This window comes from Urocitellus parryii, chromosome 11 (assembly GCF_045843805.1).
Source record: "Urocitellus parryii isolate mUroPar1 chromosome 11, mUroPar1.hap1, whole genome shotgun sequence".
Lineage (NCBI taxonomy): Eukaryota > Metazoa > Chordata > Mammalia > Rodentia > Sciuridae > Urocitellus > Urocitellus parryii.
In genome coordinates, this window is record NC_135541.1 from 34,286,573 (window position 1) to 34,304,785 (window position 18,213).

Below are 18,213 nucleotides of genomic sequence, written 5' to 3' on the forward strand. Positions count from 1 at the left end.
ACTGAAACTAGGTTTTGTTCCTGTCCAGCTAAACTAACATATGATACTAATAATTTTGAGCTGTAGATTACATCATTCTTAATTAACACTCTGCTACAGTTGTTAACATCCTCCAAGACACCATGTTATCATCACCACAAGTTCTGTAACAATCTTAAAACCATGTTTAACGAAGGTTGGCCTCTTACTCTGCAGCTACTTTTAATTGCTTTCTTTGCTGGCAATTAAATATGTCTAGATAAACAAACATTTTGTTTCACATAATTCATAATAACATTTTTCCTAATAACATTTTTTTAAGATGATTTCAAAGTTCAGGCAGCCTTTTGTCTATAATTACTGTTTATCAATATAGTGATATATTGGATTCAGCAAAATGCATTAACCAAAGTACATAAGATTAATCAAAATGTGGTAATTAGTAGTGATGGTGATATTTTGTGATACAGTAAAACTGTCTCAATATAATTCCATCCATCTAGACTAACTATGAGGGAAAATTTATATTTACAGATATATTGATTTTTGTTTCATGAATTAGTGACCAAGTTTCTTGCTGTCCATTAAATCAATCAGTTCCCTCAGTCACAGAGAATACCTGCAGTTCTTTTTCAAAGTGTGATGCTAACAAGCTAATCTCAGTAGTCACTGACCTACCAAAAGGCAGTAAACTGTATAATAGGTTTGGTACATGACTCCAATTAGATGTGTTGTGGTCTCCATTGATGCTTTAATTGGGGACAAGTTTCTTTTTCCATCCAGAATGCATAACTTTAGGGAAATGTCCTCTACTTAAAATGAGCCACTTTCATGGAGCTCCTTATTAAGAAACATTTACCAACCCAGTATTTTCAAATTTTACTTTCACAAAGTCTAATAATAATGCCCACCTGAATTAAACTTAAGTTGAAAAGCAATCACAATAATGTACTTGAAATACTGATTATATCAACTTATAATGGAGAAACAACATTTTGAGTCCTACATCAAACAATGCTTTGTTCTAATTATAACACTTGTGACTTAAAGTATCTTTGCAGATAAATATCCTTTGTGACAAGAAAAAGTTGTTTTGTAAGGTATTTTGGAAGAAAAAAATATAATTGATTTAGTCAAAAATATTTACTTGGATACATAAAGCATACATAAACTGTATAGGTCATTGAAAGGACTCCTTTTTACTGCCACACTGCAGGAAAAAAAAAACCTCACAAAATTGATCACTGAAAAGCAATCATGAGGAAGAAACACAGAAAAAAACTGCAAATGAAATTATATCAATTTGGAGAAATTACATAGTTTGAAACCTATTTTTTTCCAGTTTGAAAATAAAAATATTTAAAAATCTCTCCCACTGGCAGTTGCCTACCTATGTATTCCTGAACACTGCATCACTTTACCCATGCATATAAAGGACTTACTTACTGCATATCTATTGTGGGCCAGGAGGCGCTGCTGTTGGTTTACTTCAATACATAACTAGATTTAAATGAGATTTTTACGTTGAGGACAATTCTTTTGAGCAACCACTGAGTTATACTGAACAACTCATCTCTAGGATGATCAAGGCACATGATGAGTGATTTGGAGTTAAGAGTCTTGTGAAATCCAAGTCCTGGCTCATCTATTAACTAGCTCTGTCTCCTGGCAAAGAGAAACTACCGAGTACCTGCAAGGTACCAGGCCTAATGCTCATAAATGTTATCTTATTTAATCACACCTGCTCCCCAAAGTCCTGTATTAGAGAAATTATTATCTTGAACATTCTCAGGGAAGATGCTAAGTACTCAACAGACTATTTAACCTTTTCTTTCTGCACCCCAGTCATAAAATGGGATTGGATTAGATGGCTGCTTTAGCTTTTTCCTTCTCTAGGAAGAAGTCATAGTTCTTGGATGTGACTTTGCTAATGTTAGGGGAGTATACCAAAAATTGAAATAGTCAGATAGAGACAAAGGGGTGAAAAATACTATAAAGATTAAGATTTGTGCATAGATTGTTTGGAGAAACAGAAGTAGGATGGGAACTATTTTAAAGTAACCTCAGAATGTCCTTCTCATTATCAAATCCCACAACATTCTTTGGATATCTTTCTTAGTTGGACTAATGGGACAGTAAAGTGGCTAGAATTGCCTCAGTCCAGGATGAGAGAAGTGGGGATGAGAAAAAGAAAAATATATATACTATGAGGGAATTTTTTTTTTTTAAACAAGAACATCTGTAGCATTCCTCCTTCTCCATTCTAGATTTGTTTCTATGGGAGGGAGAAAAGAGCCAATTAGGACTATTCACAAAGTCAGATAGTATTATGAATTCAGGAATGAGACCAGCAGCTTCCTCTTTTACTTCCTGTGCCACAGTTCACTAAATTCTTTTCCATTTCTCACTTGCTTTGGAAGATACAACCATGGAAAAAACTTGTCATAAGATCTCTAAGCTGTCTTTCCTATGACTAGATTGATGAGGCAGGCCTGCTGCATCATGCTACCAGGTTCTGCAGACTAAGTCATAACTCTATATGTTATCAGAGTGTGGGATCCTAAGATTTAGAATTGGAGTGAGAGTAAAAAGATCTCATTTAAGACTCAGATCTAAACCACAAGCTCCATTCGGTGCTTGCCCAGCTATTAAAGCAGTTTTGTTTTCCAATTTGGCCATTGATTTTTCCATATATAATCCACTGCTAAGAAACCAAGAAGGGTGAATGATATCATGAATGCCTACAAATCTAGAAAAGCCTCATAACCTGGGAACAGTGGTGCACGCTGAGGCACGAGGATTGCAACTAAGTGAGATAGTGTCTTGCCACTCTTTTCAGGTAGCATCTGAGTCCAGACCTGTAGTAACAGTGATGGACCTAAAACTCAGCTATTTTGATTCACTACTCCTCAACAACTTGCACAGTACCCAATGAAAAAACACAGTAACTGTATTCTTAATTCACAACTACTGTCACCTTCTCTCCCACCAACAGTTTTTTTTCAAGCGGGAGAAAAAAGACATAATGGGAATTGAACTCAGGGGCACTAGACCACTGAGCCACATCCCCAGCCCTTAACACATATACTTAACAACAGTCGTTTACTCAAATATCACAGGAGTCCCAATTAGCACCAGAAACAGCAAATAATTCAGAGCCACAGTTGAAAATAACTTCACAATATAGAGATCACATGAGATGGTCATGTACTTGACTATATATGACGAAAGCTCAACATTCTCACAGAAGTCAATAAAAGATTAACATGGCCCTGCTAGAAAAGAATTAAATAAATGTCTTCATAATAAAAGACAGTCTTTACAAATGCTTTGGTCATAGTCTGTAATATATGAAAATATCCAGCTCCATTTTAACTACGTAGATTTTCCTCCCTTTTATGGCATGTATCTTTTGTTTGCAGTTGTCCCTTTTACCATCAGTAGTTGAGACTTGACCTTTTATACTGGGCCTACTAGTTGAAAGTTTTCATCACTTATTAGACTGTGAACAAAGCAAGTTGCAAAGACTCTCTTTTATTAGCAAAATATCCATTCAGCCCTTTACTAACAAGGTGATCATAGGCAATACCAAGCAAGAAATGTCAAACCTTCTTCAACGATATTTATACAAGGTCTTAAGGCTCTGGCACAAGCTAAATCTTCTGCCTAGAATACTCTTAACTCTTCCCTTCACTTAAATGATTCCTTGATCATTCATGTCTCAACTTAAATAGTTCATATTCAGAGAGGCCTTTCCTGATCTTAAAAACTTCCATTAGTCACCCAATTACTCTTTTATCATGTCATCTTATTTTGTTTTTCTGCAAAGTACTTAGGATCACCTCTTTTTTTCTGTTACCTTATTTATAAACAACCCCCATCACCTCTACACATATTACAACCCCCATCACCTCTACACATATTACAACCCCATCACCTCTACACATATTACAACCCCCATCACCTCTACACATATTACTCTGTAAACTCTGTGAAAGCAGGGACCTTGTTTATCTTGTTCCTCATTTTATCACTAGTACCTACAACAAAGACCTAAACACATTATAGGAATATACTCAGTATATATCTAGTTAATGAGTGAATAATTGACACTCTTCATGTGTAATATGACAGATTCTCCATTTATCTGAAACACTTTATGATAAGTTTGACAACAGTAAAACAACCAGTAAACAGAATACAGATGATAGACTCCCTCCAAAATAAAACTCACTTTGCTCCATTAGTCATGAAACTTTTCATATTCATTACAATAGATATTTACTATAGACTTCTTATAACACTTTTAAGTTTAGGGAGATGCTCAGTAAGAATACTCTTGTTCTTTATAGTTCAGGATCTAGTTGGAGAGATCATCATTCATCAAACAGTATGAGGATGAAGAAAACTAAGGCTCACAGAAGAAACCTGTAACCTGAGGCTACGAAACTTATTGTAGGTCATATACAGAACAGACTCTGTTTAAATATAATGTCAAGAGTTTCTTTCAATACCCCATACCAGATTGGGAAAAATCAGAGGGAACACTGGGCAAAAAAGTCTAACTTCATGTCAAGGAGTAGCAATTGTCTACTTCCTTAAATTTATGAGATATTTGTCCTTTGTTAACCAAATATCTAGTCTCTGCTCTTCAGCATTAGAATTCCACTCCTTGGCTTAGATGTCTTTTAAGGGGCAAATATTCTTAGGAATATTTGGAATGCACTTTACAGTATGCATTCCAAAAATATTTCCAAGTATCTACTATGTTTCAGACACTCTTTTGACTGCTAGGGACACAGCAATAAACAAAAGTGTCTTAGTTTTTTTTTGTAGCTTTACGTTGTGATGAGATAAACAATAAATGTGAAAGATTTGGTATGTGACTATGATCGGTCAATTTCTCCTTATAATTCTGTCAAATTTTGCTGACTTATTTACACAAATTTACAGCTGTCACATCATCTTGTACTACAATGCTCATAACTTAAATTTAAGTGATATTAATATCACTTATCAAATACTTAATACTTTCTTGAAATCCTTATTCTCATAACTATCACACAATTTCTATTTCAGTGTTATCTATAAATTTAGACTTTGTTACAAACCATTACTATTATAGTGCTGAAATCTAGAACTCAAAAATATTGCCCATTTGGCTTCAAATCTTTTTATTCTTTTCTATTCTTTCACCTTTCCCACTGACTCTAAACCTACTAGCTAACTTCATTTTAAAACTTAATGAACTCCACCCCTTCTTCCCTGCTACAGAATAAAATGTATCCCTTTAAAATTCATACATCCAAGCCATAACCCTCAATGTGACTGACAATATTTGGAAATAGGGTCTTTAGTAGGTAACTCAGGCTAAATGAGGTCATAAAGGTGGGGCCCTAATGTGCTGGGACTGAAAAGAATCAATATCTCTGGAGGTGCCCCTTCCCTCTCTTCTCTCTCTCTCTCTCTCTCTGACACACACACAAACATAAACACACACACACACACACACACACACACACACACACAGTTTTTTATAGAAGACTTAGATATAAGACACTCCCATACCCCTTTTTGGTTGTCAGCCCTTTTTTGGTTTCACTTGTTAAAATTTTTCCTATTTGCTGTTTCTTTCTCCAATAATTATCCAGTCTCTAAACACTACTTTTTCCCTTAGTAGTCAAGTTTTCTGAAGATAATATTAACTCCTTAATTCTCACTTATCCCTTAAAATCTACTATATTCTAGTTGTCCTTTACACCATTCTACCAAAAGTGATTTTAATAAAGTCATAAATTACTTATATATGTCCACCCAATGGCCTTTTTAATAATCATCATCCTATAAAATGTACCTCAGTATCTTACAACATCATTCATCTGAGACAAAAAATAAAGGTACAAGTATAGATTTTTCAGGAAGATAATTAGCTCAGTTCTAGAATTTAACTCTGAATTAAATACAAGACGCAAAAATGTCACGCTTCACATACAAACTGGACATTCAAGTTTGTAAATACAAACTAGACTGTAGAAAATGAAAGGTTGAGGAGCTGGGATCGTGGCTTAGTGATAGAGCGCTTGCCTGACATGTGTGAGGCACTGGGCTGGATTCTCAGCACCATATAAAAATAAATAAATAAAATAAAGGTATGTGTCCATCTACAACCAAAAATAAAAAATTAAAAGAAAAAGAAAATGAAAGATTGAGATAAAATGCCAGGGAGAAGGTACAATAAATAAGTGGATTGCTAAGAATAGAACTCTCAAGAACACTAATATTTAGAACAGGTGAAGAAAAGAAAAACTTACAATGGAGATTCAATGAAGCAACCTGAATTTAGAAGGAACTAGGAATAAATATAATCTAAAAAAAATTTTCGGAAAAGGTAAAAAATTTTCAGAGGCCTCATATCCTCAATGAATAAATTTACACACTTTTTGAGGACAGAGCTTTTCTTTATCCAGTAAGTAATCAAAAAAGAAAAAAAATCAATGAGCTAAATCTTTCCTACAATAATATGAAACATGTAGTTTTTTTTACCATTCTAATTTTCCTATGACTTATAACTTAATTTGCAGCTGTGCCACAGAGGCCTCAGCCTTACAATTAATTAGTGAAATCTGATTTTCCCCCTTTTTTGAGACAAGTCTCACTAAGTTGTCCAAGCTGGCTGAACTTATGATCATTTCACTCAGCCTTCCAAGTATCTAGGATCACAAACACATGAAGCTGTGCCAGCTAATTTATTTTTCAAAAGTCTTAAAATGCTTTTTAACTGTTATAAAGATCATGACTAAAGAGTTTGCTCTTAAATTCTCAAAAAGCTTGAAATTCTGTTTTCTAAATGTATAATTTACTTTAAAATGATTTTTAATTCAACTGTAAGTGTTCATATGATAATTTTGCAACTCTAGTACCTTTTTTCTTTCCCCAGAAATTATAAATACAAAGACTCAATTACCAGGCACCCCCTAGTGGCAGTAAAGTCAAGAAGGTTTTTTAAAAATAATTCTCACCAAAATTTCAGGAGAAAATGGCTTGTCAGTAAATAGTTTAAGAATTTGGTACTTTATGTTTTATTAAATTATTTAAAATTTACTTAAGAGTAAATTTACAAACTGAAAATTCATGAATATTCTTGAGAAGAATCACAGTAGGTGAAATAATATAAATAAACTCCCTTCAAGAGTATGTATTGTTTTAGAGAATATTAATACTTTATAGGAAAAGAACCTTATGTTTGCTATTGCACTAGAATTGGAATGGTGGTATCTAGGAGCAGAACCTTATCAGAGTTGTTGCATTATAATTACTTTATTCTACAACTACCAACCCCTCCCCAATCTAGCAACATCCACTGAACTGATTCCAGAGAAAAATGTAACAAAATATCAATAAAAATCAATTAAATATAAAACCAACCACCTAAACAAAATAGTTTTTTTTCACAGAATTTACTATTTTCATAATTTGAAATGGTATATAACTATAGGAAAATTTTTTGTACACTATTATTTAGATGTCAAAATTATTTTTATTTCATGAAACACCAAATAAAATGAAAAAAATTACAAGTTAAATTAATTATTAGTGTTAGCTTTTAAGGTTTTGTTTTTTGGAATGATTTCCATGAGGGTTGAAGATAAAGCTCAGTGGTAGAGCACTTGCCTAGCATTCAAAGGCCCAGGGTTCAATCCCCAGCACCATAAATAAATGAATGAATTTATTTCCCATGAAATGAGCACTGAAAGTATGTTATAAAAAGCTAATTTCTTGGGGGTGGGGTTGTGGCTCACGGGTAGAGCGTTGACCTAGCACATGCTAGGCCCTGGGTTCAATCCACAGCACCACATTAAAAAATAAATAAAGGCATTGGGTCCAATTACAGCTAAAAATTAAATATTTTTAAAAAAAGCTAATTTCTACTTATACCAGAAGAGATAGTGGTAAGGCTACCAATAAATAAATAAACAAACAAACAAACCCTGACTTTTTAGTTAGGTTTTACTAAAATGTATACTAATGTGACTTTTATAACAGCAGGAATCTACATATCCCCTTTTTACATTGTATCTTTTGTTGGCCTTTGAACTTTTCTCTTATTGTTTCAACATAAGAAATGGCATCATTATAACTTGATAAAAATCCATGAAGTCAAATAGGAAAATACTTCTGTGCTTTAAGTTCTCATTCTCTAATAAACACTGCCATTTCAGCAGTATTGTAGGCCCCTGCTTGCCTAGGGACAGAGTGATTAGCAACAAGAGGTCAGCCACATGGCAATGAAGAACATTTCCATTAGCCTAGGAAGACATTCTGATAAATCCGTTTAATCATACTATTGGAAAGCACAAGATTATAAACAATGATGCTCCTGTCTGCTTTTAATGATGTGGATTACATACTATATGATAGTGATAACACTTTGTTAACTAACTTACAAAATAATGTTCTACCTGACTAGATACAGAATCACACTTACAACTCTTTGTCATAAGCTCATCTGAGTTTTCTATCAACATTACTATAAACACAAGGATTATGTTTGTAGTTTGTACATTTGTGATTATCTGTGCATATTCCACTTTTCATTTATATGATCTACATATAGAAGATGAAGAGCAATACAAGAAATTTTAATATTCTTAACCTAGAACAAACTATTTACAGACTATCAAATATAATTATGCTAAACTTAACTTTTCATTTCAGTGATTTTCTACTTTGATGAAGCCAAATTTAAGATTCCCCTCTCTCTCTCTCTCAGTACTTACCTAAAAATGAGAATATTTGGTAGATGACTGGGGAAGAACTTAATGATATTCAAAGCTTAGGAATACAATTTTCTCTAGCACATAAACCAAGCAAATCCACACACCAAGTTGTATTAAAAAGAGGAAAAGAGGCCAGGCCTGGTGGTGCTTGCCTGTAACCGAATAGGCTCAGGAGGTTGAGGCAGGAAGATCCCAAGTTCAAAGCCAGCCTCAGCAACTTAGCAAGACCCTGTCTCAAAACTCTAAAAACAAATAAATAAAGGGGGCTGGGAATGTGGTTCAGTGGTTAAATGTCCCTGGGTTCAATCCCTGGCACCAAAAGAATAAAAAATAACTAATGAATTAAAAATAAATAAGAAGAAGAAATGTGTATAAAAATGTGTATAAAACTGAAAATTTAAAAATCAACTGTAGTTATGGGGTAATATTGTTTAAAAGACTCACAAAATTATTATTCTATCATTAGTATAATCAGTTACTACAGATCATTTACTTCATCTGGCAATAATAAATTTAATGTGCTATTAAATACTAAAATCTCTTTAAAATTCCATAAATGTGTTGAAAAATGAAAACAAAAAACAAAAACAATGATTTCCTCTATTTCTTTTTTTTAACATTTATTTTTTAGTTGTAGGTGGACACAATACCTTTATTTTACCTTTATGTGGTACTGAGGATCAAACCCAGTGCTTCACGCATGCTAGCCAAGTGTTCTATCTCTGAGCCACAAACCCAACGTAATTCCCTCTATTTCAAAGAGAAAATAATCTTAATAAAAATTTTATGTCTGTTTTCCCAGTTTTATTCTTCAGAGCCCAAAGAATATTCTTTAAAGGTATGTCTTCCTCCCTTTCCCCTAATACTGGAGTTTGAACTCAAGGCCTTACACATGCTAGGGAAGCATTCTAATACATCCTCATTCATTGATTCATTCATTCATTCATTTTGATACAGGGTCTCTCTAGATTGCTAGTCCTCTAACTTATAAGCCTCCTGCATCAGCCTCCCACCCAAGCAGCTAGGATTATAGGCACCACATGCCCAGTTTAAGATATATCTTCTTTTGCAATGAAAGCTCAGAGCTCCATTTATTCTTTCTCTTCCCTCTAACTCTAATTCTTCCCTTTCAACCAGAAAAGAGTCATTATAACTATTTTTAATATACTGGAGTTTTGCTAAAGATTTTCTTTGAGTAAGAAGATTCTACCTCTAAAACTAACAAATTATCCAGACTAGATAGTTATAGCTTAAAGTAATAGCTTAAAGCAATTTAACAATCAAACTTTTCACTTCAGATTCCCAGGAAAAGCAAACACCTTACCCAGCATGACTAGATGACGAAGGTGGTGGCAAATCTGGTGTAAGGACATAAAGGCTGTTGTTTTTTGGCAAGTGTAGGGATTTTAAGACCGTCTGAAAAAGAAAAAATAAAACAAATATTTGTTGATTTATGGTTTTTTAAAAAATAATACTTGAAAATTTAGCAATTTTCTAGTTTGACCTTTTTGTCTTTTGGAAATTTCCTAAATAGGGTAATACAAAAGTGCTGAATACAAATAACCTAGTTTCTCTTGTATATATTATAAATTAGTCAAATTATGACTATTAAAGTAAAATGTAAATTCTTTAGCTCATGAAGAGTTACAAATGGATAAACACACACCTGAGACTCATTTAATTTCTTCACTCTAGAAGTATATGTTTGCAACTAATATGCACTGATTCCAGAGTCATTATGACCAATATTAGCAATGAAGATTTTCAGAAATCATTAGACCTAAGAAAGGTAAGATAATAGAGAGCACCTCAAGCTAAAGATTCTGTAGATAAGGAGGAATTACACCCTGAGAGGTTACCTAATTTGTATATAAGGAAGTATTAATTAGCTCAATTTACTCTTACTCTAGAAACCTTTCCTGTTAAAACTCTCTGTCTGGAGGGAATAAATTACTCTTAAGCCACATCTGACCTACCATATAAATAAACCATACACAAGTTTATTACATTTCTTGGCTACAAAATTCAAACATTTCAAACTCATAATATGATAGTAAATACTTGCTGAAATACTTTTTGGGCAGCAATAACATTAGGAAGTATATTTTACATCACAGCTCAAGACATAAACTTATTCAACAGATATTTTATTGTGTCACATACTCCTTGATAGGATTACTCCAGCCATGGAGGATAGCACTGACTAGAATAGCCTAAAATAAAATTCCAGTCAGAATTCACATTTTAGTAGGAATAAATAAAGTGATCAACCTATATAGCTGAGTATCAGAAAGGGATGAGTTTTTGTTTGTTTGTTTGTTTGTTTGTTGTTGTTTTTACTAAAGATAAATCAAGGAAGGAAGAATATGAGATATAGGAGCTCTGTGATTTAAAACAAGCTGGTCTCACTTGGAGAATGTAAATTTGAGCAAAGACCTAAAGTTGATAAGAGAAAAAAGCATGAGTATATATAGACAAAGAATATTTCAAGCGAAGGAAAGAGCCAGTACAAAATATTTAAGGAACAAGAAGGAGTTCAATGTAACTGGAGCCAAGTAAGCACTGGTAGGAGATAAGTCATACAGTAACAGCAACAATAAGGACAGAAAACATGTTGAACCATTTCTATTAATGTAAAGGTTTGGCTTTAATTCTGGATGAGAGGGAAGCTACTATTGTAACATGATCAAATTCATGTTTAAAAAGAATTATACTGGCAGCCTGGTTCAGAATAGATGAGAAAGGGTTGGCAGAGGAGAGCAGGAGAGCAGGTTAATGAAATAAAATAAGATCAAGCTGATGGGGGCTTAAGTCAGTGTGACAGCAGAAGTGGGGCAAACCAGTTGGATTCTGGATACATTATGAAGATGGTGCCAAAACATTTCCTTACAAACTATATACGGATTATGAGAGAAAAGTATCAATGATGACCCTAAAATTTTAGCTTAAACAAGTAGAAGGATGAAATTGCCATCAATTGATATGGAGAAGGCTAGAGATAAAGACTTACATTTTGGACCCACTAAATAGAAATGTCTACTAAACATTCAAGTAGAGAAAGTAAGTAAATGACTGGATATAGAAATTCGGAATTCAAGACACGTCTGATATGGATATATAAATTTAAAAAATATAAAATTACAGGAAAGAACAAAGTCATCAGCTGAGAGTAAGAATGAAGGGTAGTGTAGATAAACCAAGTATATACATTAGGATTTTCTAGCAACATTAAGGAGTGCTCTGAAAATCATGATCATGAATTTAAAAATATACTATCAGGATGATTTTGTTTGTCTCCAGCTACATTTTCCTATAAGACACAGAAAAGCCAGAGAGTTGAATTTAGTCAAAGTAAGGATTTCAGTCGAACATGAGGCATATGTATGCAAGAAAATTATGACTAATCATGAAATTTAATCTAGAGTAAAATGTGGATAAAATGATATAATGAACATGAAAAGAGGGAAGAAAAAATGAATTGGCAATATAAATTGGGTTAAGAATTGTTGGGATTAGGATATCTAAAATAAGTGAGCGAGAAAGATGAGAGATGATGAGCAAAAAAAAAAATGGGAGCTTGAAATTAAGATTAGAGTTGTCATATTAAAAGATGATAAGACCACAGGTCTGAGCTAAGTGGAGAAAGATTTTTATAGAGGATATATTTATGGAACTAAAAGGTTAAGGTATTAGAAAAATCATTTACATTATATTAAGAATTAGGAAACAGTAATTATAAACCAGACACTAAAAATTATCAAGAAATAAAGGGTAATGACTTCAATAAGTAGATGATATAATCTTTTGACATGAAAATCCAAAGTCAAAGGAATTTTACAGAAGAAAAACAGATAAAGGTCTAGAAAAAGAAATGAGGAACAATGAGGCTGAGGGAGGAGAGAAGAGGATAGCAAGTTGGGAGGTCAGCCTGGGAAACACAGAAAGACCCCATTGGAAAAGATAACCTCAGTCTTCAAGGGAAGAGTTTGATAATAGAAGGAATTATGCTAATGATTAATTCCTTCCACAGCAAACCTCTGCATGTAGCAAAAAAGTTTAAGACATCATAGAGGAAAAAGGACAGAGACTGGTATGGATGTGTAGGGACTATGAGGATTTAAGTGAGGAATGACTTGGGAATCTCATACTCCTTGCAGTGATTGACAGGGGGGGAAAGGTGTAATGAAATTAGTCCAGACTAAATCAAAGCAAATGATAATACAAAGTTAAAGTATTAGAAAGCAAGGAATGGCTGTTTAGTAATACTTCTTAAGCGTGCAGATGGAGGTAAGGACTCCTAGGAAAGGATGATCTTACATAAGCAGGAAACAAGAACTTATTCTTTTTTGCGCTACTAGGTATTAAATCTGGAGATGTTCTATCACTGAGCGCTATACAGCCCTTTTTATTTCATTTTGAGACAGGGTCTTACTAAGTTGTCCAGATTGGCCTTAAATTTATAACTTCTTGCCTCAGCCTCCTGAACAGCAGGGATTATAGGCATGTGCCATGGCAACCAGCTTGAAAGTATTACTGAAACAAAGGCTATGTTAAATATTATAACACACAGCTTAATCAACATTTTCAAAATGATTGCCTTAGCCAGTGTAGTGGTGTGTGCCTGTAATGGCAGCTACTAGTGAGGCTGAGGGAGAAGGATAAGAAGTTGGAGGTCAGCCTGGGAAACATCAAGACCCCACTGGAAGTGGGGGTGCGGGGGTGTTTCTCTTCAAAAACTACTGAAAATTCCATGAAAGATTTTTTCATAGTCACAAGTTTCTAAATAAAAGAATGAATAAATAATATCTATGTAAATGATTACATTTTGGTGTTTTACTTATTTTTGTCAAGACTGTTAGTTCATACTACTCTCTCTTTTTTTTTTTAATAAATCCATGTATAAACTAGAACAGCCAGAGGCTTGAGTTGTATGTAGTTCAATGATAGAGCACTTATCTATCATGCATGAGGCTCTTTTGTGATCTCTAGCATTACAAAAATAGAAAAACCACTTAGCACCAGTGGTCAGCAAACTATCAACCACTACAAATTCAGCCTGATAACTGTTTTTGTATAGTCTGAAAGTTAAGAATGATTTTACATTTTTAAATAGTTGGGAGGAAGAATATCAAAAAGAAGTATATTCTCGTGACATGAAATTACATAAAATTTAAATATGTTGTCCATAAATAAAGTTACATTGGGACAGAATTATGCTTGCTGTTTCACATATTGTCTATGGCTGCTTTCACTCTTTCTTGACAGCCAAGTCAAGTAGCTGCAATAGACCTTAAGGCCCACAAAGCCTAAAATATTTATTATGGTAGTTTTATACAGAAAACAGTTTGCTAACTCCTAACTTATATCTAAACTTATAAATATTTTGTCTACCTGAAATTCCTGTAAATAACTTATTGAAATACTCTCCATATATCACATGAACTCACATATGACCTAAAATCACAATGACTATCTGAAGCTATTCACAGAGAACTGAACAAAAAGTTGCAGATTCTATTTATGCCTGATTGTAAAAATATTGACTCAGTAACAGTATGGGAAGAGTCGATATATTATTTCTATCTCAAACATTTACAATTTTAGATTTAACTCATTTCTTTTCCTCCGTCCTCACTCTTTCTGTAAAAAATAAGGTGTATGAAACATTTTATACCCAAGGCTACTAATACATGCCTAAGAACAGAAGCTATTATCTGAAAATTACAACATTGCAGATTCTTAAAATATTATTCATTCCACTCACCTGCCATTATCCAAGTAAACAAAGAAATATTCTATCATTTAAATTTTCTAAGTTTTAAGTTTCCCATTATTATCTTTGTTTCATAATTTACACTTGCAAAAATGTATACATTGTATGAGGAGCTGGATGTGTAGCTCAGTTGGTAGAGTGCTTGTCTCCCAATCCCCAGCATGCCCCCCCCCAAAAAAAATGTATATATACGTAACGTATACACACACACATTGTGTGACACTTCTCTCAGGTAAATAAGTAATTGTTCAATAAATTATCATTCCAGAGCACTCACTGACACTCTTAAGAAGTTTGAGAAAAAGATGGACATCTTAAAAAAAAAAAAAAAAGAGAGAGAGTCAAAACTCCTATAAAATACTTAGAAAAAAATACTCCACATAATATTTTCATTTACATAACTCATTTAAAACTTTTTTTGGTTTAGAACAAAAAGACTTTAGCTTGAAAATCACTGTGGAGGAGCTAGGGATATGGCTCAAGCGGTAGCGTGCTCGCCTGGCATGCGTGCAGCCCGGGTTCGATCCTCAGCACCACATACAGACAAAGATGTTGTGTCGGCCAAGAACTAAAAAATAAATATTAAAATTTAAAAAAAAAAAAAAGAAAATCACTGTGGATTACATAAACAAAATTACTAAAACCAAATCTATTTCTGGCATATATAACAATATTAGTTAAAATCAATTTTTATATACAAGTTAGTCAATTGCATAATTTAATTTTATTTCTTGGCAATTTAGACATTCACACTGGCCTTGTATGATGGTGCATGCCTATAATCCTAGTGACCAGGGAAGCTAAGACAGAAAGATTACCAAGTTCAAGGCTAGCCTCAGCAACTCAGTGAGGCCCTAAGCAACTAAGTGAGACCCTATCTCAAAATAAAAAGGGCTAGGGATATATACCTCAGTGATAAAGGGGTCCTGAGTTCAATCCCCAGTACTAAATACCAAAAAAGCAAGAAAAGAAACTCACACTGTCCTCCACATCTCCAGTTTTCCAGCCTTTTAACAGCATTTTAGACACAGGAATCTGAAGTTCATTTTCTAGAATCTGTTTAATTTCTCCTGTATAAATAAGAAAAGACCAAAGATTACCAACAAAAAAACACTGCCAACATTTATCCATAATTGGACTAGCATTAATATTTTCATACAGTATACAATGACATTTTTCACATGCATGATATTTTTAAAATTTAGTCCAAACTTCAAATCTCCTTGATCAAACAACTTAGTGCCCCCTTGAAGAACTCAGGCTTCAACATTAATTATGCAAAAATCCACAATTAATTAAATAGTTCATTAATTAATGTACTAATCTGTTTAAAAGCATGGCTTCTAAATAAATAGATACCAGTGACTGGGGGTTTGAATAGAGAAGACAATCAATTGACAATATCTATCATGTGCTCAGTATATGATAGGAGTAGCAGATAAAGTAATAATAATAATAGTTCATAGAGAGCAGGTTTTATAATGAAAATCTATGTTGAAATTTTATTTTGGGAAAATAAAATAACTTGCCTGCTCTTATTTCTGCTTCTATAAAATGGAAAAGCATATCACCTATCTCATCTATCCATAGGATACAAGTATGAAAGGAGAAAATATACCTTAAATAAGAAGAGACTGAAAAAAAAAAGCCAATGTACATGATCTACAAGACAATTTACATTTTATTGAAGAGTAAAGCAAAAGAATTTCAGAGGGCGGGGGGAAACTAGAGATGAAACTTAAGGAAATTCTATTCAGTAAAGATAAGAAATTGAAAGGTTTTTATAAAAAAAATTGAACAAGATGCTAATGAGAAACAGTGAGGAAGCACAATTTTTCCATATTTTTCAGAAATTCTTTTTCACAAATCACATCTACTTTCAAATTAATGCTATGAGCTCTCATACCATGCTATTTGAAACAGAACATTGAATCAAAATATGCAAATCTGTCATATATCTGCTTACACTGGATTGCTGCTGGTCTATAATTTTAGAGTAAAAATAATTTAATTTCACTTAAAAATAACAGAAACATCTGATCTAGTTAAAGAGGGAAAATAATTCCATGCCATTAAAGGAAAAGCAAGAGGAAAAAAACTTATGCTGCATAAGTTCTATGCAACACAACTGCTGAAGTAGGTAATGCTACAACTTGCCTCAGTGACAATTTTTACTTTCCAAAAGAAAGTTCCTATCTGGACACTTTGGATAGTGCCTCGCCATCATAAAAACAATTCTAGCTCAACACTATATTTGTAGAACAAACTTTAATCAACCTTGTCATTCAAAAATGTCACTGCTGACAAAGAAAGTATCATTCTGTTTACAGAAAGTCAAAAGGTGAGCTTTATTTTTCATACTAAACACATATAAACATTGCCCTTTCATTCAGGGTAAGGCTGGTATTTCTGGAGCTGTGCCTGTCTAGAACTGGGCATATGCATTTGCAAAAGTCTGTTCAATGCTTTCTTTTTCTCAGAAACATACCTCCACCTGACACCTCCTTCTTACAATCTTGAAAACAAAAAAACAACCATAAAAAAAATTTAGCTTAAAGTCTCAATTACTGGGGGCTGGGATTGTGGCTCAGCCATAAAATGCTCACCCAGCACATGTGAAGTGCTGGGTTCTATCCTCAGCACCTCATAAAAATAAATAAATAAAAATAAAGATATGGTGTCCAACTGCAACTATAAAAATATCTTTTTTAAAAAAAGTCTCAATTACTCTTTGCAGAAAGCCTGAAGAATGAAACCAAAAAAAAAAAAACTTTTGTCCACAGACAGGAATAAAAAACAAAGTCAGTTATCTAATCTTCTTTTCTCCTCCCCCTTACTGCTACCTTTTCTTGTCCTCTAAGAATTCTACTACAATTCTCACTATTCTGTTCTTTTTCTATGAAATCAACTTTGTTAGCTTCAGAATATGAGTTGAGAGCATGTGGCATTTGTCTTTCTGTACCTGGTTGATTTCACTTAATGATCTCTTCTTTCATCCACTTGGACACAAATGATAGGATTTCATTCTTTTTATGGCTGAATGATATTTCACTGTGTATCTATATCACATTTTGTCTACTTACATCCCCACCAGTTAATTTACATCCCCATTAAGAGTGACAGTTCCCCCTTTCTCTTCATATTCACCATCATTTTTTGCTTTTTCATTTTTACAGGTTTTCTGACTGGGGTGAGATGTTATCTCACTGTGGTTTTAATTTATATCTCCCTAACAATTAGTAATGTTAGCATTTTTTTCATATATTTTTTGGCCATTTGTATAACTTCTTTCCAGAAATGTCTACTCAAATCAGGCCTCCTTTTTTTTTTTTTTTTTTTACAATAGGGCTCTCATTAATTTGTCCAGGATGAACTTGAACTACCTGGCTCAAAAGATCCTCTTTCCTTGGCCTGCTAGGAATACAGGTATGCACCACTACACAGGCATGTTCACATGTGTGAGGACTGGACACCGAGAGCTTTACATTTGAGCTACAACCCCAATCCTTTTGATTTTTTGAGACAGGGTGTTGCTAAGTCACTGAGGGGTCCTGCTAATTGTTGAGGTTGGCCTGGAATTTGCCATTTTCCTACCTCAGCCGCCTGAATCACTGGAATTGTATATGCCACTGTGCCCAGCTATTTGATATTTTTTAAATTTTTTTTTAATTTTTTAGTATTTAT

The 18,213-nt window shown here is 33.5% G+C and overlaps 1 protein-coding gene across 1 annotated transcript in view; it reads right to left on the minus strand.

Annotated features, from left to right (window-relative positions):
* Faf1 (Fas associated factor 1) overlaps positions 1-18,213 on the minus strand; it is a 399,930-nt gene that overhangs the window by 224,934 nt on the left and 156,783 nt on the right. Inside the window, exons 5-6 of the mRNA XM_077791122.1 lie at positions 15,508-15,599; positions 10,081-10,172 (exon numbers count right to left, since the gene is read on the minus strand). Coding sequence (XP_077647248.1) covers positions 10,081-10,172; positions 15,508-15,599 — 184 coding nt within the window. The remainder of the gene's footprint in view (positions 1-10,080; positions 10,173-15,507; positions 15,600-18,213) is intronic.